Source organism: Ascaphus truei, chromosome 1, assembly GCF_040206685.1.
Source record: "Ascaphus truei isolate aAscTru1 chromosome 1, aAscTru1.hap1, whole genome shotgun sequence".
Taxonomy (NCBI): Eukaryota; Metazoa; Chordata; class Amphibia; order Anura; family Ascaphidae; genus Ascaphus; species Ascaphus truei.
In genome coordinates, this window is record NC_134483.1 from 168,257,538 (window position 1) to 168,280,956 (window position 23,419).

General features: G+C 38.6%; 1 protein-coding gene across 2 annotated transcripts in view; it reads right to left on the minus strand.

Annotated features, from left to right (window-relative positions):
- CEMIP2 (cell migration inducing hyaluronidase 2) overlaps positions 1 to 23,419 on the minus strand; it is a 103,505-nt gene that overhangs the window by 59,146 nt on the left and 20,940 nt on the right. The window contains exons 1-9 of one of the 2 annotated variants that reach the window (XM_075597995.1): positions 19,990 to 20,136; positions 15,578 to 15,920; positions 12,461 to 12,601; positions 11,371 to 11,932; positions 10,890 to 11,059; positions 8,644 to 8,832; positions 8,215 to 8,384; positions 6,760 to 6,969; positions 3,335 to 3,540 (exon numbers count right to left, since the gene is read on the minus strand). In XM_075597995.1, the coding sequence (XP_075454110.1) occupies positions 3,335 to 3,540; positions 6,760 to 6,969; positions 8,215 to 8,384; positions 8,644 to 8,832; positions 10,890 to 11,059; positions 11,371 to 11,932; positions 12,461 to 12,601; positions 15,578 to 15,908 (1,979 nt within the window). In that variant the 5' untranslated portion in view covers positions 15,909 to 15,920; positions 19,990 to 20,136. Of the gene's footprint in view, positions 1 to 3,334; positions 3,541 to 6,759; positions 6,970 to 8,214; positions 8,385 to 8,643; positions 8,833 to 10,889; positions 11,060 to 11,370; positions 11,933 to 12,460; positions 12,602 to 15,577; positions 15,921 to 19,989; positions 20,137 to 23,419 lie in introns of those variants that run through there. The other variant, XM_075597985.1, reaches the window with a different exon arrangement.

Below are 23,419 nucleotides of genomic sequence, written 5' to 3' on the forward strand. Positions count from 1 at the left end.
CGTCTTGAAGCCTGGTGACTGAGCAAGACTGAGAATCAAAAAGTCCAGCAAACTGTTAACCCCTTCAATGCAAGACAAGCTGTGAAAGGGGTTATGGGCCCCTCTTTATTGGATAATTGAAAACAAAAAATCTATTTTCAATCAGCCCTCGAGAATACGAGGGAGTCGGATTTCCTTCATTACCTTTGAACATTAGAACGGTGCCCTTCCCATACAATGATAAAAAGTATACTTCTGCTGGGGGGGCCCAACTCCTTATCCTAAGAGCAAATCGAGCCAATTATCCTGAAAACACAGACCCATATCGATGCTGCCATGTGGATGGTCCAGGGGGTGTCTAGGAGCTTCCTTCAAATACACAATAATAACCAATAGCAATGTCATTCCCTTTCTAATGCGTTCTCTATATAGATGTCTGGATCAGCTAAAAAGGAGTTGGAACAAAGAAATTGATGGCAGGTGAGAACCACTTGGCCCCACCTGGTTTGCCCATTCTCCTTTCTGTTGTGAAACCGCAGACCCTATTAGATCCTTACGTTCCTCTCATATTTATAATAGCCTTATATCTACAAGGAAGCTGCAACGTCATCTGCCGCCCTGTCCTGTTTCCCAGCGTGACGTCAGACCTTTAAACCTGCATGAAGAACCGGGGTATATGAAGATACCTAATGAGTTTTCAGGATACAAATAGGTGCTGTTACCCCGTACTGATCAACGTCACTGAGGAAGCTAATTTGCGAAACGCGTCTTACAAACTTTGGACAAGTCAGGCCACCGTATAGAGGAGGAAAAGCTCAATCCCAGTTGGGCCACGACTGGAGCGCATGCGTGGAAGGCGAGAGCTGAGACAAGGAGAGTGCAGAGCGTGAGGACAACCGATCTGTGCACGAGTACCGGAAGACCTGCCGCTGCTGTCTACCAACCCTCCTACAATAACAGCAAACCAACTGGGGCAGAATCCATACTGACGACTACAGATTTGAGAAGCCGGTCTGTGATATCTGGAGACATCTCTTCTCTATGCCATTATTTGTTGGTCGTTTGTAATGCCCAGAAGCCCTCTCTACCAATACGGAAGATCTTTTATCCTCATGTAAGTGTGTTTTAATATACACCCATATATTTGCTACTGTACTCCCAATACTTCTAATTGTGGTCCCCCCCCCACCCTTTTCCTTTCATATTACATGTATCCCGGAGTCACAAGTGGAAGCAAGCGCCGGAGGATCCCCCCCCTCTTTCTAAGACTGTTACATAGAGAGGTTTGTGAATCACCTCTAAGAGACTCTGGCAGCAGGCTAACACTTTGTGTGGGATTGAAGTTTACAATCCACTTATATACGTTTGGCGCAACTATTTTATTTTTCTATATTATATCTACACAAAGAATGTTTAAATTCCATTAATGTATTAGCCTCCCCCTCCTCTCTTCCCGGAACACACTGCCCGTTCCTTGAAGAGGTGCTTCCTCACTGTTCCCGTCAGCCTGCCACCCTCCAGCTTGAGAGCATACCCTCTTTTTCTAGCACTTCCTTTTCTGACATATGCTTCCTTCCTGTACTTTGTTGATTGGCAAAGGTGGGGTCCTTGTTACTGCGGTTTGTTATGTTTATTCTTTCTTCATTTTAAGACATCGCAACAAGTCCTGATTTAGCAATATTCTGAAAGCTATCAAGAATGCAGTTCCACATAGCACACTAAAAAAGTTTTCGACTAGTACATCCAGATGTCAACAGAAATTGATGGAGCTTTTCAACAAAAAAAATCCATTTCTAAATGAAAAGCATAGCTGACTTCAAACCTGTGACTTTAAAGAAGCAATTCATGCAATATCCTACATGTGTTTTTTTGTTTTTTTAAAATAATAATTCTGTAGTATTAGATAATTCTTACTACATTTCTTTTGTTTTTAATTCACCTCTTAATGCAATTTTTAATGAGTTTTCATATACTGAGCATCCTTTGATTTATATTGCAAGCTTTAGCACATTTCCCCAGCAGTGCAATAACTTTGCAACACTTTCCTGTTTGTGATAATGTGTTGCCAATATTTCCAGCAGTTTAAACTGCAAAATGTAACAATACATGGGAATGGGAATGGGAAGCAGGATTATTGCTGACCGATTACAAAGGTTTTTTGTTGCCTTTTTCACCCACCATAACTTAAAATGTACTGTATGGTAAACCCACCAGCCTAGAAATATTGCAAAGCAAATATAAACCAACCTCACACTGATGATACCCATCAAGGTTGAAACATGTCTGTGAGTGGTTTGACTTGCTTTGCTAGTCCCATGCTGTGCTTAAAAGCTGTGTGAATGGCGATGCATTTGCTTAAATGGGCTCCATGTGAATGGAAATTCCAGGCAAAAGGTGACACATTGTGTGCTCATTTGCATGTCATTTCCCAGAATCCCTTGCTGCAGTGGGAGCACTGTATGCTAGGTGATAATGGTTGAAAGGCAGGGGTGCAGACCTGTCTAAGACATGTGAATGTGCTCACAAGTGATATTCTTTATTGGCTATATGTGCGGTGGAGGTTTTCTGTCGCCTTTTTCACCCACCATAACTTAAAATATATACACACACACACTTAAAAAAAACCCACATAGGATTCTGAATGAAATTCTGCTTTAAAAGAAAATGTCACTTCACAAAGAAATAGCCAACGTATATATCCGAATATCACATTTACAAGTATCTATATTAACCTAAAAAGAAGAAGAAAAAATGCTTTTCCTGGTAGAATATCAATAGGCAGAGAATAACGCAGGAAATGGAAAAGAAGGTCAACCCACAGGATGGCAAAAAACGGTCTCAGCCTTTTCTATTTTTATCAAACAAAATGAATATCAAACATTCCCACACCGGAGAATACAATAACTGAAATACTGCCTCCCTACCAATAATTTTGCAACACAATGGCTTTATCAGAGGAAATATTTTTTAAAATAAAAAAAATACAGCCAATTCAATGAAACACTTGAGCAGATTAAGGGCACCACCGGTCACACCTGCATCTTCTAGAATTAAACCCCATAAAAGTTTAATAAAGAAAACAGGAGTACACTTAGTTATATTTTCTTCAATTGAGCAGACATTCTCAGGTCTCAGTGACATGTTCAATGGGTTAAATGTAGGTGACTGACACTACTGAGTTTTGCCTGCTGTGTGTGACTTCCAAGTGTGCCCCTTTCAAGTACAAGAACAATTTGCAATTATGGACTCCTTTGAAAAGGAATATTGCTGCGCGATTAGGGATGTTCTGAAGTCTTGGCAAACACCCACAAGCAGATACTATAGATGACTATTTGTTTCCTTGCCAGATACTCACATGCAGTCTGTGGCTGGATTTGGGATGTAGCTTCCAAACACTTTGTCCCTTATGTTCATGCACATGGTGCTATTTCGGTCTGTGGGTAATAAAGTGCCAGGTTTGGTAACGAGTCCAAGGTTATGAAACAGAGTGTTCCTTTGTTCAATACCGTCTTCCAAGAAGAAACAATGCCCAAGGGTGTCATAGCCAATGGTGTCTTTTATCTGCAGGAAGACATGTTCACATTGCTAGTTACAGGTTATTACTTAATAACGCTACTGGGATTGTGTCAGTTCAAACAGTCAGAAATAAGGGCAAAGGCCAATTGCATTTTTAAAACTGCAATACATAAAAGTTAGACCTTTAAAATATAATAAAAACCGTATCATATTGTGACAACACAATTAAATACAACACCATGTTTGCAAGACACCCATTCAACTATAAAATGTACATGCTAAATTAAAGATTATACATTTTCTCTCCCCTTTAAGCACATAATACGGTTTTAATTAAGCCTTTTCAAATCTAGCCTAATATATACTGTAGTTATATAAAAATTATCACGACGTTAAGCAGCTGATGTTAAATAAGAAAACTTGGCTGCTCGCTATGTACATTAGTGTCTCAGTTTTATTTATTTACGTTAAATTACATTTGGACCACATGGTCTCCCAATTTATAAATACATTGGTCTTTCCTTCATTTCTGCATATATTGCCTACCAGCGACCCCTGGGATGGGGAACAATAGCTAGAAGCAAATTATTTGCCAATGACCCAAAATTATATCTGGAATGTGCTTTCCAGTGGTGTCTGTTTGATTAAAAGTTGAGAGTCTGAATGGCCCCACTAGTCAGCTGTTCTCTTTCAGTTTATTTACAATATATATATATATATATATATATATATATATATATATATATATATATATATATATATATATATACATACACAGTGTTCATATATATATATATATATATATATATATATATATATATATATATATATATATATATATATAGTCAGATAAGGCAGTTGGCACTCCAATAGGTGCTGTTAAGCCACAGGTGCACGTCCCATATAGAGAATGTAGTTATACGTTACCGTTCCAAGGATTGGTAAACAAGAGACAGCACTCAATGTTGAAGATCAAAGTGTATCCTCAGGGGGAAGGTCCCATTCTGTAGGACCGAAACGTTGGGTTTCTGGATGTATTTTTGCTTTCACTAATACACTTTGATCTTCAACATTGAGTGCTGTCTCTTGTTTACCAATCCTTGGAACGGTAACGTATAACTATATATATATATATATATATATATATATATATATATATATATATACACAGTGTTCGACAAACCTATACATTTGCTCGCCCCGGGCGAGTGGATATATATATATATATTGATATGTTGGTTTAAGGTTAGTCTTTTTTCTTAAATAATTCCACATCAGTGTAAGAAAAAATGCAAAATTATCATCTTAAATTATGCCAATTATTGAGGACTATATCCCATAGAAGCAAAGGCACACATGCAGAACATTCTGAAGTCAGCAGCCTTGACACGAATCATCATCCTATCTTTATTTAGTATTCCTCAGCAAAACAAGGACTAGGTCTGGAACTCTCTCCCAAAGAGGGCTTCGCCGGACGAACTCTTACACCAGGTTAGAAAGAAAATGAAAACAAACACATAGTAAACAATATAGAACAACACAATAATGGAAAAGCTAGATGGAATAAGTGAGTCTGGCTCCAAAGTGAGCTAAACTCGGGGCATTCCGGACATACAGGAGAGAAGGAGCGGCTCAGTGAGTAAAGACACTGACTGGCACTGGTTCAATTCCCGGTGTCGGCTCCTTGTGACCTTGGGCAAGTCACTTTTCTCCCTGTGTCTCAGGCACCAAAAACATATATTGTAAGCTCTATGGGGTAGGGACTGTGTCTGCAAAATGTCTCTGTAAAGTGCTATGTAAAACTAGCAGAACAAACAATTATTATATTATCCGGGGCTATACTCGAAAAGGCTCGACCTCCCAAGGTTGAAATGTTGTACTGACACCGGAAGGACACAGGAAGCCAGTGCAAATCACAGAGAGTGCATAAAGAGCATTTACGTAGTCCAATCAAGTTGTCACAAAGGCGTGGCCAAGTGACACTATATCAGGCATCGAGAGCGGAGTATCCTTAGGTAATAAATCCAATTTTATCTGTAGCCAGAACCCACACTCGCATGTTTACGCTAGAGTCAAACAGGACTCCTCCGACACAGGGAAGGGTCTGACATGGTGATGTGTCGATCCCACCCTGCCAAATTATACGTTTTGACTTTGACCAGTCTTGTCTGGATTAAGCTTTATCCAGTTCTGGCCTATCCAGCTGACTACTTCTGACATGCATTTGGAGAGTCCACCGACCGACGCCCCGGGGTCTGATACAAAAGAGACATAAATCTGGTAGCCATTTCTCCGGATAATGTCACCTTCACATACACATTAAACAACAATGGAGACAGACATGGCCCACATTTGGTGTTCATGTCCAGAGATCCAGAGGTTCTGGACCAAGATCCAGACACTTATCTACGAGATCACTGGAATCCCTCTCCCCCTAGACCCTCTGACCATGATGCTGAGCAAATCCATTGACGACATCCCCCCACCAATGTCCCGGCTGATCAGGGCCATGCTGACAGCGGCCAGATGCTCTATAGTGGCAGCCTGGAAACAGATTAAGGCCCCCTCGAGAACCACAGTAGTGAGAAGGGTTAATGAGGTCATGACTACGGCCGTGCTCCAAAAGAAAATGCCCCAGTTCTGGAACACATGGGACCCTTGGATCGAGATATAAACCCCCAAAAATTCAAAGCACCCAAGTCTACTAGCCCCCCCAAACAATTGGGGAGCAACACGGGGACACCTCTGGGCAAGCCCACGTACCCCCCTCCCCCTCTTTCCCCCCCTCCCATGTTTGTCTCCTCCCCCCCCCCCCCCCTCCTCTTCCCTCCACTCTTTCTTCTACTGAAAACAGAAAACTGTTATTGGTCCTTCTCTGAAAGTAATGAGCCGAAATGTTGTGGGCCCACGACACTACTGTATGCAAACTTATCTATGACCAATAAAAAAATTGTTACAAAAAAAAACAACAACAGAGACAATACAGAACCCTTAGGAGCCCCGTACAGGACCAGTTCAACAGACGATACATGGTCACCCTGCTGGGTCCTGTCCTTTAGGAAGGAGGTGATCCACTCCAGAGCAGATCCCCCGATTCCTCAGAGACTCTTCAGGCATCTCAACAGTATCCCATGGTAAATAGTGTTGAAGACAGCTGACAAGTCAAGATGAGCTGCCCCTGTCTATGGATTAAGGAATTTAGCAAGCGATTTCTCAAATCACCAAGGTACGTTTTCAGAAAAACTAAAACTTCATTACACTCACCAACAAGCCATTTGTTGAATGGACAGTGACACATCTGGAGAAGCTATGATGAACAGAGAGTCCATCCACATAGGTGCCTGCGCTGTACCCGCCAATTTCATCAACGTCCCCGCAGAGGTGAAAGTGAACAGGGTAACTTCCCATTAGTTGCTGACCCATGTGTTTCAGCTCAATGTTAGAGAGATGGACTGATGTAAAATTCCGTAATATCTAGAAAACAATATCGCATACAGTATGATTACATAAAAAAAACTCACCTAAACATATCACTAGGATTCAACATTATTTTTCTTATCTGATGTACCAAAATGATAAAAGCCGCTGGAGTCCCAAAGCTGAATAACACCACTCCCTTGAGGTCAGCCTCAACTATAAAATGTGAACTATAAATAGCATCTTGCATTGCATGTTAGATCCTCCAATTTAATGTATAAAGAAGCATTTATTGTCTGTAAATGTGCTTCCATTCTACTGGATGCCCACGTTGCAATCATTTTTGCTGAACATAATAACGCGTATAGAAGAGGGCTTTGTGTCTCATTTTTCAAAGGGGCTGAGTGAACAACAAAATACAAGTAGGAAGAACAGAAGAGAAAATGAAATAATTGAACAAGACTAAAATAAAAAGTACATCACTAAAAGAATAATATTTAAAAAATTGGTTGTCATACACATTATCTTAGCTGAAATACATTTAATTCTAAACAAACTGCACTTAGCAGTTTAAGCAATTGTAATGAAATAAACAGGAGCATATAGTCTATGGGTCATTCATTGGGGTGGATGTGGCAAAATGGCTTGGACTCAGAGTTGAAGAGCTCGGACATAGAAACATTCTGGCAATTGAGAAAATTGAACAACTGGAGACAGGGCACCTGCAGACTATGTATTTTTGTCCAATTTATCCAATGCAAATGATCCTTTGAAAACACTAACACAAAGTTTAACAAAAGAAATAGTAGAATGAAATGCCTATCAGGATACTGTAATAATATGCTGATTAAATACATGCAAGAACATGGAGATATCTGCAATCTTTTCATTCTAAACAATCTTGGGTCTGGTTTGCAGGCTGTTTTAGCTAAAATATCTTGCCTGAATGATCAGATCAGTTTACAGATTGAATGAAATCGAACAGTTATCCATTAAGAGGTTGTTGGCTTTTTACTTCCTTATCCCAAGTTGTTTGCTGAAGCAGATCAAATCTTTAAAGCACTCCAAAAAGAAAAAAGCACGTCATTTGAATCCACACCCAAAATCTTAATATTTACATTGATATCAAAGTGTGCAATGTATAGTAGTAAATGAGTAAATACACATCTAGCTGGCCGAGGAAATAAAAAATGATTGCACTACTATTTCGGGCATTATAAAAAATCCCTCTCCCTCTCAATACGTAGAAGTATAGCTATGTTTTGTTTATTCTAAGAAAACACTGAAACAAATATCCCAAACCTTGATGTGTCCTCCAAACGTGTCATAATTGAAGAACTGGCAATGGTGGTCTCCATAGCATGCCTTCTCCATTTCCCCTTGGATTAAGATGTTCCTTGTGAGATCTCCAACCTCAGCTCTCATGTCCAAACCATCTATGATATCTCCCATATGGAAAAACTGAGGCTTTTCTAATGCCGGATGAAGAAAAGGTAGTTAAATAATATACGCACTTTGGCTTTCGTGCTTAAAAATAAAAAAATGAGACAGTCAAATAAGTGTTAAACAAAGACCTGCACCATGCACACAAACAATCATTGTATACAATAGTTTCTGTGCAATGCATATTTGTGAAATGTTTTCAGGACAAGTACATCAGGTTTTTCAACAATAGAAGGGACTACAAACCACTACTATGGATGTACAGAGGAGAGTTTAGCTCTACGGTACCTTTTACTTTGACCTGATATCTGCTGCATTCTGGACAAGGAAGAAGAGTAAACTCCTCAGCTTGGTACATTGAGTAGTCAGTGCTTGAAACTACTATCTGGTCTCCAGGCTGCCATGTGCCAACATCATCCATGAGATCCAACACTACACCATCCACAGCCTCCACCACAAAGCCAAAAATTGGGACACCTGAGTAAAAGTTTGGAATATACAGAGTTTGTTGCATTGCTACAGCAACGGTACTTTCAAAGTTATAAGATTAGTTAAACACAAGTATTATAAAACTAAACTTTATTGAATGATCAAGGCAACATGCATATTTATAGTGTAAGGTCAAAGATCAACTTAAGCCAAAAATGCATTTCTCTTTTTGAAATTGCTTATACGTTTCTCTTTTTCTACTTATTTCACCATCATATACTTTAGTAGTTTTTAATCTCAGAGAACAATTCAGGACCTCCAAAATAAGGCAAACGGTAGTTTTCTTAAAAACGCCTTACAACTCATCCCAAATTTTAAAAAAAATGTATTGGGATCACTGCAGTTTTATTAGTTTATTTTTCTATGATCCGCAACGTGGACCTAAATAAAATGGTATGTTTTGTAAATACTCTGGGATTTATTTTTACATTGACAATATAAAACAAACATAAAAAATGCTTGACAGGGTGTTTATGAAACAAATGCAATATAGAATATTTAGGTGCTAAGTTTGACTGGGACTTTAAGAATGGAGATTGGATTTAATTTTGTAGAAAAAAAAAAGTGGAACAGTGTTCTTCCAACTCCCCGTTAACAGCACTGATTGTACGAACATTACAAAAATAATAGTGGACCTTCAGATATGAATGACATCAATTTTCAGGCTTTACATTCCCTCTGTATTGCTCACCACAAGGATGGGCTGGTGAAGGTGCGGATAGTAGATAAGGATTGCTTCCTCTGCCATATTCTCTTCTGGTATTAGAGGACATGGAGTTGTACAGATGCACTTTATATACAAAGGAAGGAGCACTGACAAGATTGGAGTTGCTGCCAGTGTGCGCACAAGGACATAGATAATAGCAGTCTATGTGGCATATCAAAAAGGAAGATTGAGAGCACTTGCGTGGCCTTGTATAAAGGTGTACTTATTAAAAATGGTTGATGTTTCACTCCCAACTTAGACCTCTCTCAAGACTTGAGGTCTTGAGAAATGTCCAGGTTTGGACCAAAACGTTGACCATTGTTAATAATAAATACGCCTTTATACAAGTCTACGCGAATACTCTCAATCTTCCTTAATGATATAGCCAGACTCACTGCCCCCAGATCCGTATGCTGAAAAGCAAAACGTTGCAACTCCTGGGGCAGTAAAAGCCGCAGCTGTCTGCAGGAAAGGGGGGGGGGGTTCATTCTTTCGAATGAGACCCACACAGTGAGATTTTTTGCTGCCGGATGATGCCGTAGTTGGGCTTCTATGGCTATCCTTGGCAGTGCAAACAGTCAGTTTGGCTACATCTGTAACAAGGACATATTTCAAAATGGTAAGCCATGCAAAAGCACATGAATGAGTTTTTGCCATCAATTATTCAAGTATTTGATACAGGGAATAAGGATTTGAATGTATGTTGCCTTCCATGATCTCACCATACATAGCTCTTAACCTGGTGAAATATGAAGAGCTGAATTAAATAAGCACTAACTATAGAACTGCAAGTATCAGAACAGGCTTACAGACAGAAGCAAACACTAAACTGGACATTGCTCATACAAAGGGTATGAACTCTGTCATCATATCTGTATGGAATTATTTGTCAAGACTTCCTGTAACCACTCAACTCTTTTTAAACACCTATATGAACATACAGTACACAAAGTGCACAGTTTAAAGTGTCCTTGATATAATACGCTCACTTATGACATTGTAAGGAGCATTTAATCAATATTTTGCACCACTGATTAAAAAAAGGAAAAAAAAAGGAAATTACTCAGTTATCCTTTGATTTCTTTACACACTTTATGCACAAGAGATTTTTTTTCCCCAACGTTGGCTAAATTAAATCTGGCACATTTACCAGAAGTACTATTTTAAGAGAAAGAACACATCAAAGGCTGTTATTCATTAAATTATTATGGTACCCCGATCAGCACTATCACAGTTTGCTAAATAACTCATCTGGCGCTTTTGCAAACAGTGAAAAGAGCAAGATCACAAGTGTTACACAAGTGGACACTCTGCATTGTTTGTATGCGCTGCTTCATACCTTCATTCCATTCACTGTATGCCCTCACAGCAAACCTCTGACCATCCACTGTGGAGAAATCTTTCACCGCTTCGGCCGCCCCCCCAGTGCTGTGATTTTCATAGTCTTTGACCGATTCACTATAAGAAGAGTTTCCACCATCAATCACACCAACAAACGCCCAGGCTTGTCTGCAAAAATAAAAAATTATTATTCAACACAAAGTCATTTTCTTATGTCTGTTTTATATTACTCCAGACCAGCAGTTATTCAAATATTTGTAAATGCTGAATCATAAACGCCTACAAAGTAGGCAGGGCTGTGCATTTATGTGATGTTTGAGGGTAAATCATAACATAGAACAGGTTTTTTTTTTAAATATATATGTTCTAAAAATAACAAGCCATCTAGAAGAAGAAGCTCAAAGGACACTCCAGAAGCATAAATAATGTTATGATTCAACATACATATTGTTTTGATAATGTTACTTTAGCTATAATACCTATAGCTCAATCCTTTGACAAGTTTACTACCAAGAAGACTCTGAACGGTCAGTCTGGTCTCATCCAATAAATTTTTGGCCGCAGAGTCACCAACTGCGACAGCCACAATACGACCAGGCTTCAGAGCCTTAATGAAATCCTGGAATTTCTTGCTTTCATTTCGATTGTCATGCGTGTCAAACCTCTCCGATTCTAATACTTGCGCTGTGTCTTGATCAATAACTCTGACGTTCAGACCTCTGAGAAAAGAACGGTTAAAGCTGTAAGATCCAGACATAAGACCTGAAGAATTCAGGGACTTGGTCAACAAAGTCCAGGACAACTTCTGAGATCCATGTAATTCCAGTGTTCCACCAGGTGCCACACCAATGAACTTCTTGCCAAACGTTGTCGCACTGTCTCCCTCATCTGATTTACCATATAAGATAACGGTTGCTTTGGATTTATAACGGCATTTCTCTGCTCCAATATGAAGCGCTCCACCATCCTTTATCAAGATAAAACGAGTCCTCAAAGTAATATTTTTGGAACCATTTGCATTGTCCTCAAATACAAGTACACCTGCAGGAGAAAGATGTATGTAAATGCACAGAGAACAGACCTTGAACACATCTAATTTTAAGAATGATTCATGAAAGTTAAGGAATAATAAACTGAAGACATGCATGATCATTAATAAACATTTTGGCCCTCTCATGCAATCTCATCCCCCACCATGCTACAGCAGCAGAGAATAAAGGGGGCTAACTCACCAATCTGTGTTGAAGCAACTGGGAATTTTGACTACAGTAGCAAATGTTTTCTACCGACTGGTAGATGACACGTGTCACTTTATGAACTTCCACAATGATATTTAATGTTCATACATTCATTTAAACATGAGTTACCAATGAAAATTAGTTACCAGTGAAAATGGGGAGGTTTAATCACAATGTATTTAATTAAGACTCTGGTTTGGTTCAGGGCAGGGTGATATTCAGTGTCAATAAGAACAGAATAACTAGAATAGATGTCCTGTTATTCTTCATTTAGTGTGCCCAATTACCTTGAGGTAAATTGAACTTTAAACTGATTAACAAAAGCACACACCTCCATCCTGTATAGTTATAGAGTGCACTGTGGCATCCGATTGCAAACGGAAAAGGTCACCATTCTTAATGATTATTCGCTTGGAAGTGTCGTGTCCAGGATTCCAATTGTTAAGAAAATAGTTTTGATCTGGACAGTTTTCTGAAAAAGAAAAAAATATATACAATTGTATTTGAATTGATCAAAACAAAAAAAGAGTATATATAAATGAATATAGGATGTGCGTTTTTGTTCTGTGAAATAGAAGCCACTAAGCATTTTTACATACATCTCTTAGCGACAATCTAATAAACTATTTTACATTGAGTTGTGGGAGTGGTTCTTTAAAGCAACAAACAAAAGACAGGGGTGCCCAATGCTACATCCAATTGACAAAACATATAAAGTAATAAGTATAAAGTTTAAATACTTCAATAATAATAATAATAATAATAATAATATTTTCTTGGTTATTTAGTTAAACCCTTTGGCCAAAGCGTCATAAGCCTGCATACCAACATTAAGGTACAACCAAATGAATGCAGGTCCTAACATTAAACTGTGAACCCTCCTTTTACCTTTGTATGAGGGGAAACAACCACAGTCAGTCCTGTCCATTCAGCAAAATGCTAGAACCTCCCAAGTTAAAAAGGTGGGGAGGGGTGAGCTGCTGAATTACACTGAATGATTGATTGAAACAGAGTCAGAGATTATGCTAGACACACAATTGGGATTTTGGCAGATTTATAACATGATCACCAAACAATGGCCAGTTTAGGTAAGAAGGTAGAATTATACATTGTCACATGCTTTATATATAGAGGGGGGTGGGGGGAGAGAGAAGAGGGGAATGTAGTATTGTTGCTTTAAAGACATTTTCTCAATTTATCATTCTAAAGGCTCTGATCTTGTTTGCTTTACAGATCAGTTACAGAACCTTAAAGTTTTAACGCATGCGATCAAAAAGACATTTTGACTTGAACAAATGTGATCATCAAAACCAGTTTATTCACAGAAGAGCAGCAGGATATGGGTAAGATGACAAACCTATACCATAATGTTTTAAATTCATCAGGTGGAATATCATGCATGCATTATATGAGCGTCAGCTGTATGAACCTGAAATTTAATCCGAATATGAATACCCAAATAAAAAAAAGGAGGGGGGAGGGGGAAAAAAAAAAAAAAAAAAAAAAAAAAAAAAACTTTGCAGACCTAGGCACCTCTATTTCAGAAATGTAAACATATCAAAAAGGGTGACGTTGATTTTGAAGGAGATCCACGTTGTAACATGTTGCTTTAAGTGGAGGGAGGAAATGAAAAAAAATCTTTAAAAAGAGAAATTCAGAAAAATAAACTGTGAATGTTTGGAAAACATCAAAAATAGTGTTGGTGGATAGACTACAAAGCTGAGGGCAAATAAAAAGACACACCAAAGTTATATGGGGAACTGCCAGTTGTGTTTCCCTTACCGATGAACAAAAAGCACACATTTCATTCAGTCTCTAACAATTACACTGCAGAGATGGGAGCCGTGTCACTCGCATAATCACGTAACTTACAAGCTAATGACAAACCTCACACGGAAGGAAAACCCTGCTGATAAAAAATATGTCATGGGTGCATCCAAGGCGCATGAAGACTCCCAAAAAAGGAATGCAAATCGTTAAAATAATGTCAATTATTGTTTTAAAAGTGTCCTCTCTCAATAGAATCACAGGAAAATACAAGTACTCAATCAAACTTTAGTTTGTGTCTCACATATGCATTTCGATAACTCCACACCCAAGATGTAAAACACAATAACGTATTAAGCAATGCACTTGCAAATAATAGCAATTGGGTTGGGCTTCTAATGATACGTTTGGGAACAATTTTTTTACACTGATTCAGAGGTCTTGGGGTTTTTTTTCCTACAGAGACTCTTCTGCAGAGTAGCAGTATGCATCATGGTAATTATTGCAGTACATATTTGCAGGGTTCTATTAACTTCTCCCGATTGCAAAACTGGGTATTGAGCAAGGACTTTCTGATGAAGACTTAGCACGTCTCCGTTGTTAAGCCTCAGGTTGGTAAACGTATAGTGAAATCAGCATTTCAAGATATTGATTTCATACTGTACATATATTTTATATGAGCAAAAGCAAAAACGGATTTTGGGGAAAAAATCAAATGAGTCATCACAGAACATTTACTTAATGTGGATTTAATTATACATGGCCTTTTGCAGGATGTTTCTACTTTCTGAATAACCTCATGCTTCAATACCCACTGATTCGGATATCTTTACTCCCAGATAAATGTATGACTGGAAGCTGATGTGATGTTGGAATTTCCTTATCCCCCCTTCTTCACACTGTTTTGCCAACTTAAAAAGTAAATTCACCCCATAAACGCCTCTGAGATATTATCCCCAATATATATCATTGTAGACACCAACTCTTGAATCCGAATAGAGCTACATGTAACCTTCAAGCGCAAGCAACTGAGGCTAACCATCTGGAAGCCTTTTCGAGAAAGTAGTTAATGTAATATGGAGAATGACACCTGCATGCCCTTTCATTCAACTACTTCCATTCAGACCAACAAATATGATTTTCAGAGGCTAATTTTTCCTACTCAACCTACAGTAAGCTCACAAGATGCCATTATATATAAAGAAGCCATTTTTGTCTACGCTTTATTTTCACTTTGTGATTCTAGTTACATAATTGCATGTGGAAATCTTTCAGCGTTTTTCTATTGTCTAAACATATTTAGTAAAACTATTCTTGTGGGGCTTTTGAAAATTGGCAATCTTCTAAAAACGGTGCTGTAACTCAGTCCTCATCATGGCAAAGCCTGAATCACCCCCTTTGATTAGGTAGGTGGTCTTCACCCAAACAAGTTGCACTGTATATGAAATGGTAAATGTAATTTAGATCATAGTTAAATTACGTATCAATAATATAAAAATGATGCGTGCTTTTAAAATGGATATTTAAAAATAATAAACCTTGAAAGAGCCAATAATTTGGCCTATAGTACATATTGTAGTTTAAAAAAAAAATGTATTTAACTATTTATTTACAGTGTACCCCTCCCCCCATATTACACAGTACCCCCCCCCAAAAATAACTATTTGCACAAAGAACTTACCGTCAGGAGCATACTTTGATGTTATTCCTAACACAATTGCAAGGATAATAAAAAATGTAATGCTAGACACGGCAAAGCATAGGATGGTGTTCTTGTGTCTTCTCCTGTGAATGACCTGTGCATGGCGGTGCTGCTCATCTGCAGAGAAGCCGAACGTTGTGTGGGCTTCTTGCCCTGCAGAAACGAATTTGGCTGATGCTTGTGTCTTTGGAGGTGGTGGTGGGCGTAAAGGAACGATCCGTCCAGGAACGTAGCCCGAGGATCTGAGGTTGCTGCCATTCTGAGGTTGGAGAAACATAGGGGGGCCCCCTCGATAATCACTGGATTGCATGATATGGGATCACTGAAAGCAAAATGAAGAAGGAAAAAAAAGGAAGAAATGGTGAAAAGATGATGGCGGCCTCACATACACTGTAAGAACAGGTCTTCCTTCTTTATCTTCTCCTTATGCTAAGCGACCAATCACTTAGCAATACACTCACTATTACAGATTACTGGATCATAGCAACACTTTATGGGATACATGCAAGAGGACATTTTTCGGACTCATTTTTATGCTTTAATTCCTTTTCTGTCTAAACCAACAGATGACATACTGTGCATCTGTCAGGGTCAGACTCACAGTTGAGTGATTTAGCCTACCATGGGGTAAGTGGAGGTCTACAAAGGCATGTCTTAGACTGAAGAAACAAGCCCAGGCACAGACATGAACCTGTGAAGCCTATGTGGTCCCAGACATAACATTTGTTAGTTACATTGCCATCATTCTTTGGGTCCTTTTAGATATAATTAAACACCGTCTGCACAATATAGTTAAAGCCTGTCATCAAGCTCTTTCAAATACCTATCTGAGCATATCATACAGTTTTGTGCACAAGTCTCACTTCCCAAATTTTGCATCCCAACCTTTATTACCTCAGTTCTCCAATATTGAAAGAATTTGTGCTTTTCTTTATAATCTCTATCACCCATTAGATGAGTGTGTGGGAAAATCCTCACAGCAGGTTTTGTTAACATAAGAGAACAGGTTCCCCATATATATATATATATATATATATATATATATATATATATATATATATATATATATATATATATATATATATATATATATATATATATATATATATGTATGTATGTATGTATGTATGTATGTATGTATGTATATATATATATATATATATATATATATATATATATATATATATATATATATCCTTAATGTACACAGCGCTTCACAGCAGTTATACCCATGACATAATAATGTAAAATAACATATAACACATAATATGATTAAGCGCTTCAGACATACAAGTAACATTAGGAAAATGAGTCTCTGTCCCAAAGAGCTTACAATCTAATTGGTCAGTAGGAAGAACTTACAGAGATCGTAGGAAGGTGTTCTGGTAAGTGCACATGCAAGGGGCCAAGGTTTATGTATGAGGTGTATAGTATCAGCAACAGAGCTACTCATGTGCTTCGTTAAAGTAGTGGGTTTTAAGATCGGTCTAAAAGGTGGATAGAGAGGGTGCTAGTCAAATATTGAGGGGAAGGTCATTCCAGAGGTGTGGGGCAGTCAGTGAGAAAGGTTTAAGGTGGGAGAGGGCTTTAGATAGATAGATAGATAACAAAAAAAAGAGGAAAGTGCGGGCTCCATAGCACAAATCAATCTGTGATTTGTATCAATCATGTATGTTTGTTGGTCTTGTTAGTGCATTTGTTATCTGGTTCCTGTTGTTTCACTTGCTATCATATACACCCATCCATTAGGATATATATCTAGTAATAGTTTCTGTCTTATCTGTGTTTTGTATATATTTTTTCATATTTATCATTTATTTTATATCATTTGATATTATGTCCTGGTATCTTTTGCGGCACTGTAAAGAGGAGAGAGAGAGACAGAGAGAGGAGAGAGGAGAGAGAGATATACAGTGTGTATATATATATATATATATATATATATATATATATATATATATATATATATACTGTATATCACATTTCTGCGATAGTCCAAAACTCCGGCCAGAAGCAATACACCAGGACTAGTGAGCATTTGTAGAATTGCAAGATTTTGGGAATCTAAGCAGCTAGTACGTTTTGAGTGCTCTCATAGTTGTCAATATTATTGACATCTTCAGTGCCTGAGGAAGTGGTCACTTTTCTGACAATTCCAAGACTACAACTGTCATGTCCCTACATAAATAACAATTTCATCATACACACATGATGTACTACAGAAAAAAACTGTTTCTTTCCCCCCTGTTTCTTTGGTATATCCTGCTGTCATTTTCTTTCTGCTGAATAAGTATTCTGCAAAATCTGTTTGCTTGGACAGAACGTCCTGAGCATGCTGTGGGAGCGAAATGTTGCAACATTTTAAAGTACAGAACTACAACTGAAAAGAAGTACTTCTGTGGGCCAGTCACTTCACCTACCTTTGCATCAAGCAATACACACTATATCTAAAGTCCTATATGGGCAGGAATTCCTTATACAAGTGCAATGCATTGCATGCTCCTTCTGCAGCTAAGAGGTTAACCTCTTCACTGCTGGATCAGCCTGAAATACATCTTCAAAATAATTCAAATGTAAAAATTGGAAGTGAACGGAACTGAACATTTTCCCGAACAAGTCGAGGACAACTTCATATTTTAATGAAGAGGAGCCAAAGTGTGTTTAAGCTCTGCTACTAAGGCATCACATTTTTACTGCACTAGAGAATATGCAAGGGATTCGTTTAGAAGCATCTGTTGGGTTTGCCTGAAATTATAATGTTGGTGCAGAATGAAACACTGTTTAATGAAACAGAACACCAGCCAACATGGACATTTTTTTCTTATGGACCATGTCCAACATTAGAACTTGTCTTCCACTTATTCAACTATGTAATGGTCATGAAGAGCAAACCTACTCCCTAATTTGTTGTAAAACAGTCTATAAAATATCTGAAATGGTAGCATGAGGACAACAACGATAAAATAGCTTGAATGGCACTCTATTGATTACACCCTATTCAAATTTGGCTTTCCAAACTCCATGGCGGTGAAGTTGTTGGATATCAGTGACCAGATTCATCCTGGGAGAGCAGCGCTGGCCTACCTCAGGTCAACTGGAAAATGTGAATGTGTTACTTGTGACTGACAACATTTTGTACTGGAGAAATAAAACTGTTTAAGCTGAAAAGGGGCCTGAAATGCAATATTTCCATAATATTTCTATCTTCCTTTATTTACTTGCGCAAACAATTCCCCCTTTACATTATGCTACACTAGAGTATGTATTTTGATGGCTTGTTAAAATTGCAATCTCACCTAGCAACAAAGAAGAAACAACTGTTCTCAGCACTCGACACTTAGTTGCAAAAACATTGACATCACAAATAATATGGACCAAAAAAAGCAACTTTTCAGGCATTACAACCTTTATCAAGCCCTTATTTCTCAAGACTTTTGTGTCTAGAACACCTAGTAACAAAGGAAATACGTGGTAGGACATTTCTGTGATGGAGGATTAAATCATAAATATTTGACACACACAAACATACACATGCATGTCATTTTGGACATGTATGCAAGCAGGACCACATAAATAAAGTCGAATGAATTATGATTTAGGGAAGTAGAGTTCAGCATTTAAGTACCTAGAATCTATTTTAGCGAGCCTCATCTTAATGTCAATAACCACCACTGAAAGGAAAATTCTGTTCCCCCTCTCGCTCTGTCCTTCTGTCACTGTCCCTCCTCTCTCTCTCTCATATACCGTATGGCCTGGGGATGGGTGACAGGTCACAGGGGGATCTCCGGGGATGTCTGCACTACAGCCTGAAATGCATTGCATTGAGTGCCGGAGCCCCTCCAGCAGCACAGGGGGTTTGGGGGCATTCAACTTATTTCAATTACAATCACGATTGAGGGGGCATGGTAAACAAAGTAAACAGCACCACTGTACAGTACACAGTCTCCCCACCCACATTAATACCAACACTTCCAAACTATGTAAGCGTAGGCTTCAGCAGCACCCCTTCATTGTTAGCATAGGTGTGTCTGGAATGGACTCAGAGATGGGTCATCTGCATCCTGTTCTGAAATATATTTTGATGTTTCTCTGTGCCAAGCTGCTGCAGCTATAACAAAGATCATGGGATCTGCACGACCTCTTTCCAGGAGGCTACACCAATACCCCAAATTAACATGCGTGTTCCACACCCAGCATCACGTTTCTCTGACATTTAGATAGGCATCTGACAAAAAGGCAGGTATAAAGAATAGAACTAATCAGCTTATCCATTTACAGCTGAGAAATGCTTTTTATTCCCTCTAATAACGATGACCTTGAAAAATATAGAAACAAACACATTACAGGAAAAGAAAATGGACTCTGTAAATACATTACCAGGTAATACATACGTGATGCAAATGGATGGCATATGCTGGCTCATACAGAAAATATAAATAACAGCAAATCAATAAGCACTTTTCTGGCCCTCTCAAGAAAATTGCATTCCCATTATGAATACAGCAGATCTCCTGGGCACAGTTGGGGGAGGGGGATGTCATGATTAATCTTTCTGGGAGAAGAAAAGCTTGGGAGTCCTTTGTTCTCAGTGATGCAAAATCTGATACATATTCATTTCAGGCAAACAGCTTTATGGTCTTAAATGGGCGGCACAGTCCTGCTGTGTATAAAGACAATATCTAGCACAACTAATCTGTCAGTTATAAAAGCCAAGGAAACCTCTGCAACAATAGATGCAAATAGTTAGATTGTAAAAAAAAAAAAACGTTGGTAAGCTCTCTCACTAATGTGTGGGGATTTTTATGGAGCTGCAAAAAGCACATGCAAAGTATTCAATTATAAGCATCTGTTGGGTTGGTCTGAAAATGTAATGTGCAGAATTAACAACTTGGAATAGTACAGATCACCACCCCAAGTAGACATTTTCTTTCTATGGACCATATCCACTTTATTTTTTATTCTTCCCTATGTAATTGTTGTTGGAGACACCAAACCCATTACCTAATACGTTTCCTATTTGGACAGCAGCTATTTTCCTATCTGTTGTAAAACCTTAGACCTTAGAGGATCGTTGGCTTTCTTTCACATTTAGACTAGCCTTAGGTCTACACCAAGCATTGTTGAATTCCCTTACTGTATTAGTCCCTACCAGCTCTGTTGGGAAGCTATTCACCGAATCCATGACCCTATCCGTGAAGAGGTACTTCCTCACAGTTCCCCTAAGCCTACCACCTTCCAGCTTCAGAGCAATCATAAAGACAAGACAAAGCCACAGCTTCTAATGAACATTACGGACTACATGAATGAGAGATGATATTTACAATCCCTCTGCAACCTGGCCTATGTTTTAATCTTAGCTATGTAATAGTAAATGCTAATTGGACCACTAAGACTGCTTTTAACCAAAACCAGCCACCTGCGTTCTCAACATGTATGGATTTGTAAAACACATTTCACAAGCCAAGATCATTTTCATATGCTTCTTTCTGGTTAGTAATTCAAAAAGGAGAACATTGTTAGTTTTAAGATAAATAGCCACTGTTAAAAGTAGTGTGCTATAACTGAGAAAGGTCAGCTACTAGACCAGTGTTTTACAACAGGGGTTCCGTGGGCATCCCTAAAGGGTTCCCTGCAATTTTCAGGTAATTTACAATGCATCTAATTTCAGTCGCGCTATTAGAGAGGGTTGGGCTCCTTACACGGCATCTGATCTCAGACGTGCTATTAGAGAGGGTTGAGGTTCTCCAGAATTTCATAATATAATCATACGGTACCTTACAACAAAAAAAAAATTAAAAATAAACTAGACAATAAGCAGTATATGCATGGTGCGTTCATGCACAGTACATTTGAATGTTTTCCTGGAAAATAGACAAAGTAATTAACAAATTGGCAGCTTGAGGTGGAATGGATTCCCAAGGAACCACAATCCCAGGGCTGGCGTGATGGTGGTGCACAGGCACCAACATTATCGAGGCCCCGCACTCTCTCCCCTCTCTGTAATTCTCTCACCATCTCCTCATGCACCGTCCCATTCTCATGGCTCCGCGACGTCACGTTGTCATGGAACGCGACCAGAGCCATGACGACGGGACGCTCAGGAGATGCCGCCGGAGAAGGTAAGTGCCGAGGCTCTGCACATGTCCCTGCATCGAGCCCTGCAAATCATCCCAGCCGGCACTGCACAAACCAATTTGGAAATAATGTAAAATATACCCATGAATAACGAGAAAGAATCCAAGTAGGAACAGCCGGTGCACTGCCAAAAATAGCACAGATAGGACGTGGTGACCAAAAAGGTTATTTATTAAAAAACATGAAATAGAAGTACTGACAAACCCTCTATCGCGTTTCACACTAGAAGTGCTTAATCAAAGAGCTCTTTGATAAGGCACTTCGTGTGAAACGCATTAGAGGGTTTGTCAGTACTTCTATTTCAGGTTTTTTAATAAATAAATAAACTTTTTGATCACCACGTCCTATCTTTGTTATTTTTGGCAGTGCACCGGCTGTTCCTACTTGGATTCCTTGTTACATACCTATGCCTGGGAGAACGCCTGGCGGGAATCGTTGCAGCGAACCGTGAGTTGTTTTCAAAATGTATTTCAACATCATTGTGCTTAAGATCCAAGCCAGTTGGATTGTGTATACCCCATTCTGATTTGGTGCGGATTGATGGTGTCGGTAGTTCCGCGTGTGTGGGACGCCCGCGACTGTTTCCCTCCTCTGTCAGAGGGGTTCAATACACTATACACACATACTTCCACGGTAACGCATCTGTATGTTCAGGCTGGTTTATCCTCCTACTGTACAAAAGGACTCTATGACTTCTGCTATAATACCTAAGCCTGAATTGGACATTTAATTTTTTCATTTATATTCATTGTGGGGATTTTTCGACCACCAGATCTTGGGATTAAACCCATTTCATATACCCATGAATAAGACTTTACTAAGATAACCACATTTTACACTCCTTTATAAATATTTTCTGAACTTGTATTATTTTTCTATATTATGTTATATTTATGGTGTGTATTTTGGCATGTTTTCGGCAGGCTTCTTGGGAATGTAGTTTTGCTTTCTTGTTTTTGCACTACACAAAGGAAAGCATAGGACTGCTCAAGGATCCATATACTTCACTGCCATCTCAAACCCTGCGACGTGCGACATCAAGGGCTTGTAGAGATAAATACAAGCAGGAAATAGGGAAATCCCTTTGAACAGATGTGCACCCTCATTTAGTATGCAATATTTATAACAACATATGGGGAGCAGTTAATACTTAATATAGGACACGTATAAATGTGATGATATTAATGCACAAGAAAAAGGAAGAAAAAAAAAAGAGATAAAATAAAACCTTTATTAAAATAATTAAACATATATAGCAAACCTAACAAGAACCTACAACTATAAAGTGCATCTAAAAGTGATTTTCACGAATGGCACACCTGTGAGCACGTGACTTGTATATGTGACAAGGGTAAATACTTCCAGCTATCCACCTGACTCGCTTATCTCCCCACAGTGTCCCAAAATGAGCAATATCTCCCTCTAAACCATTACACGACACCTCAGTTCGTTTCCATCACCAAGGCTAGTTTAAAGTCTTTGCTGCTGAGTACTTTTCCTGTTTACTAGGGAAAATATGTGATTAAAACAAAGCCCAATGTATCAAAATGTGTCCTAAAATGCGGTTATTCCCTTTAAAAATGTTAAGATTCATTTAGAGCCCAAATACTGTAATTATTACATTTTAGATTGAATATACAAAAATAGTACAGTGCTTGGTTACAGAAAAAGAATATTACAACAAAT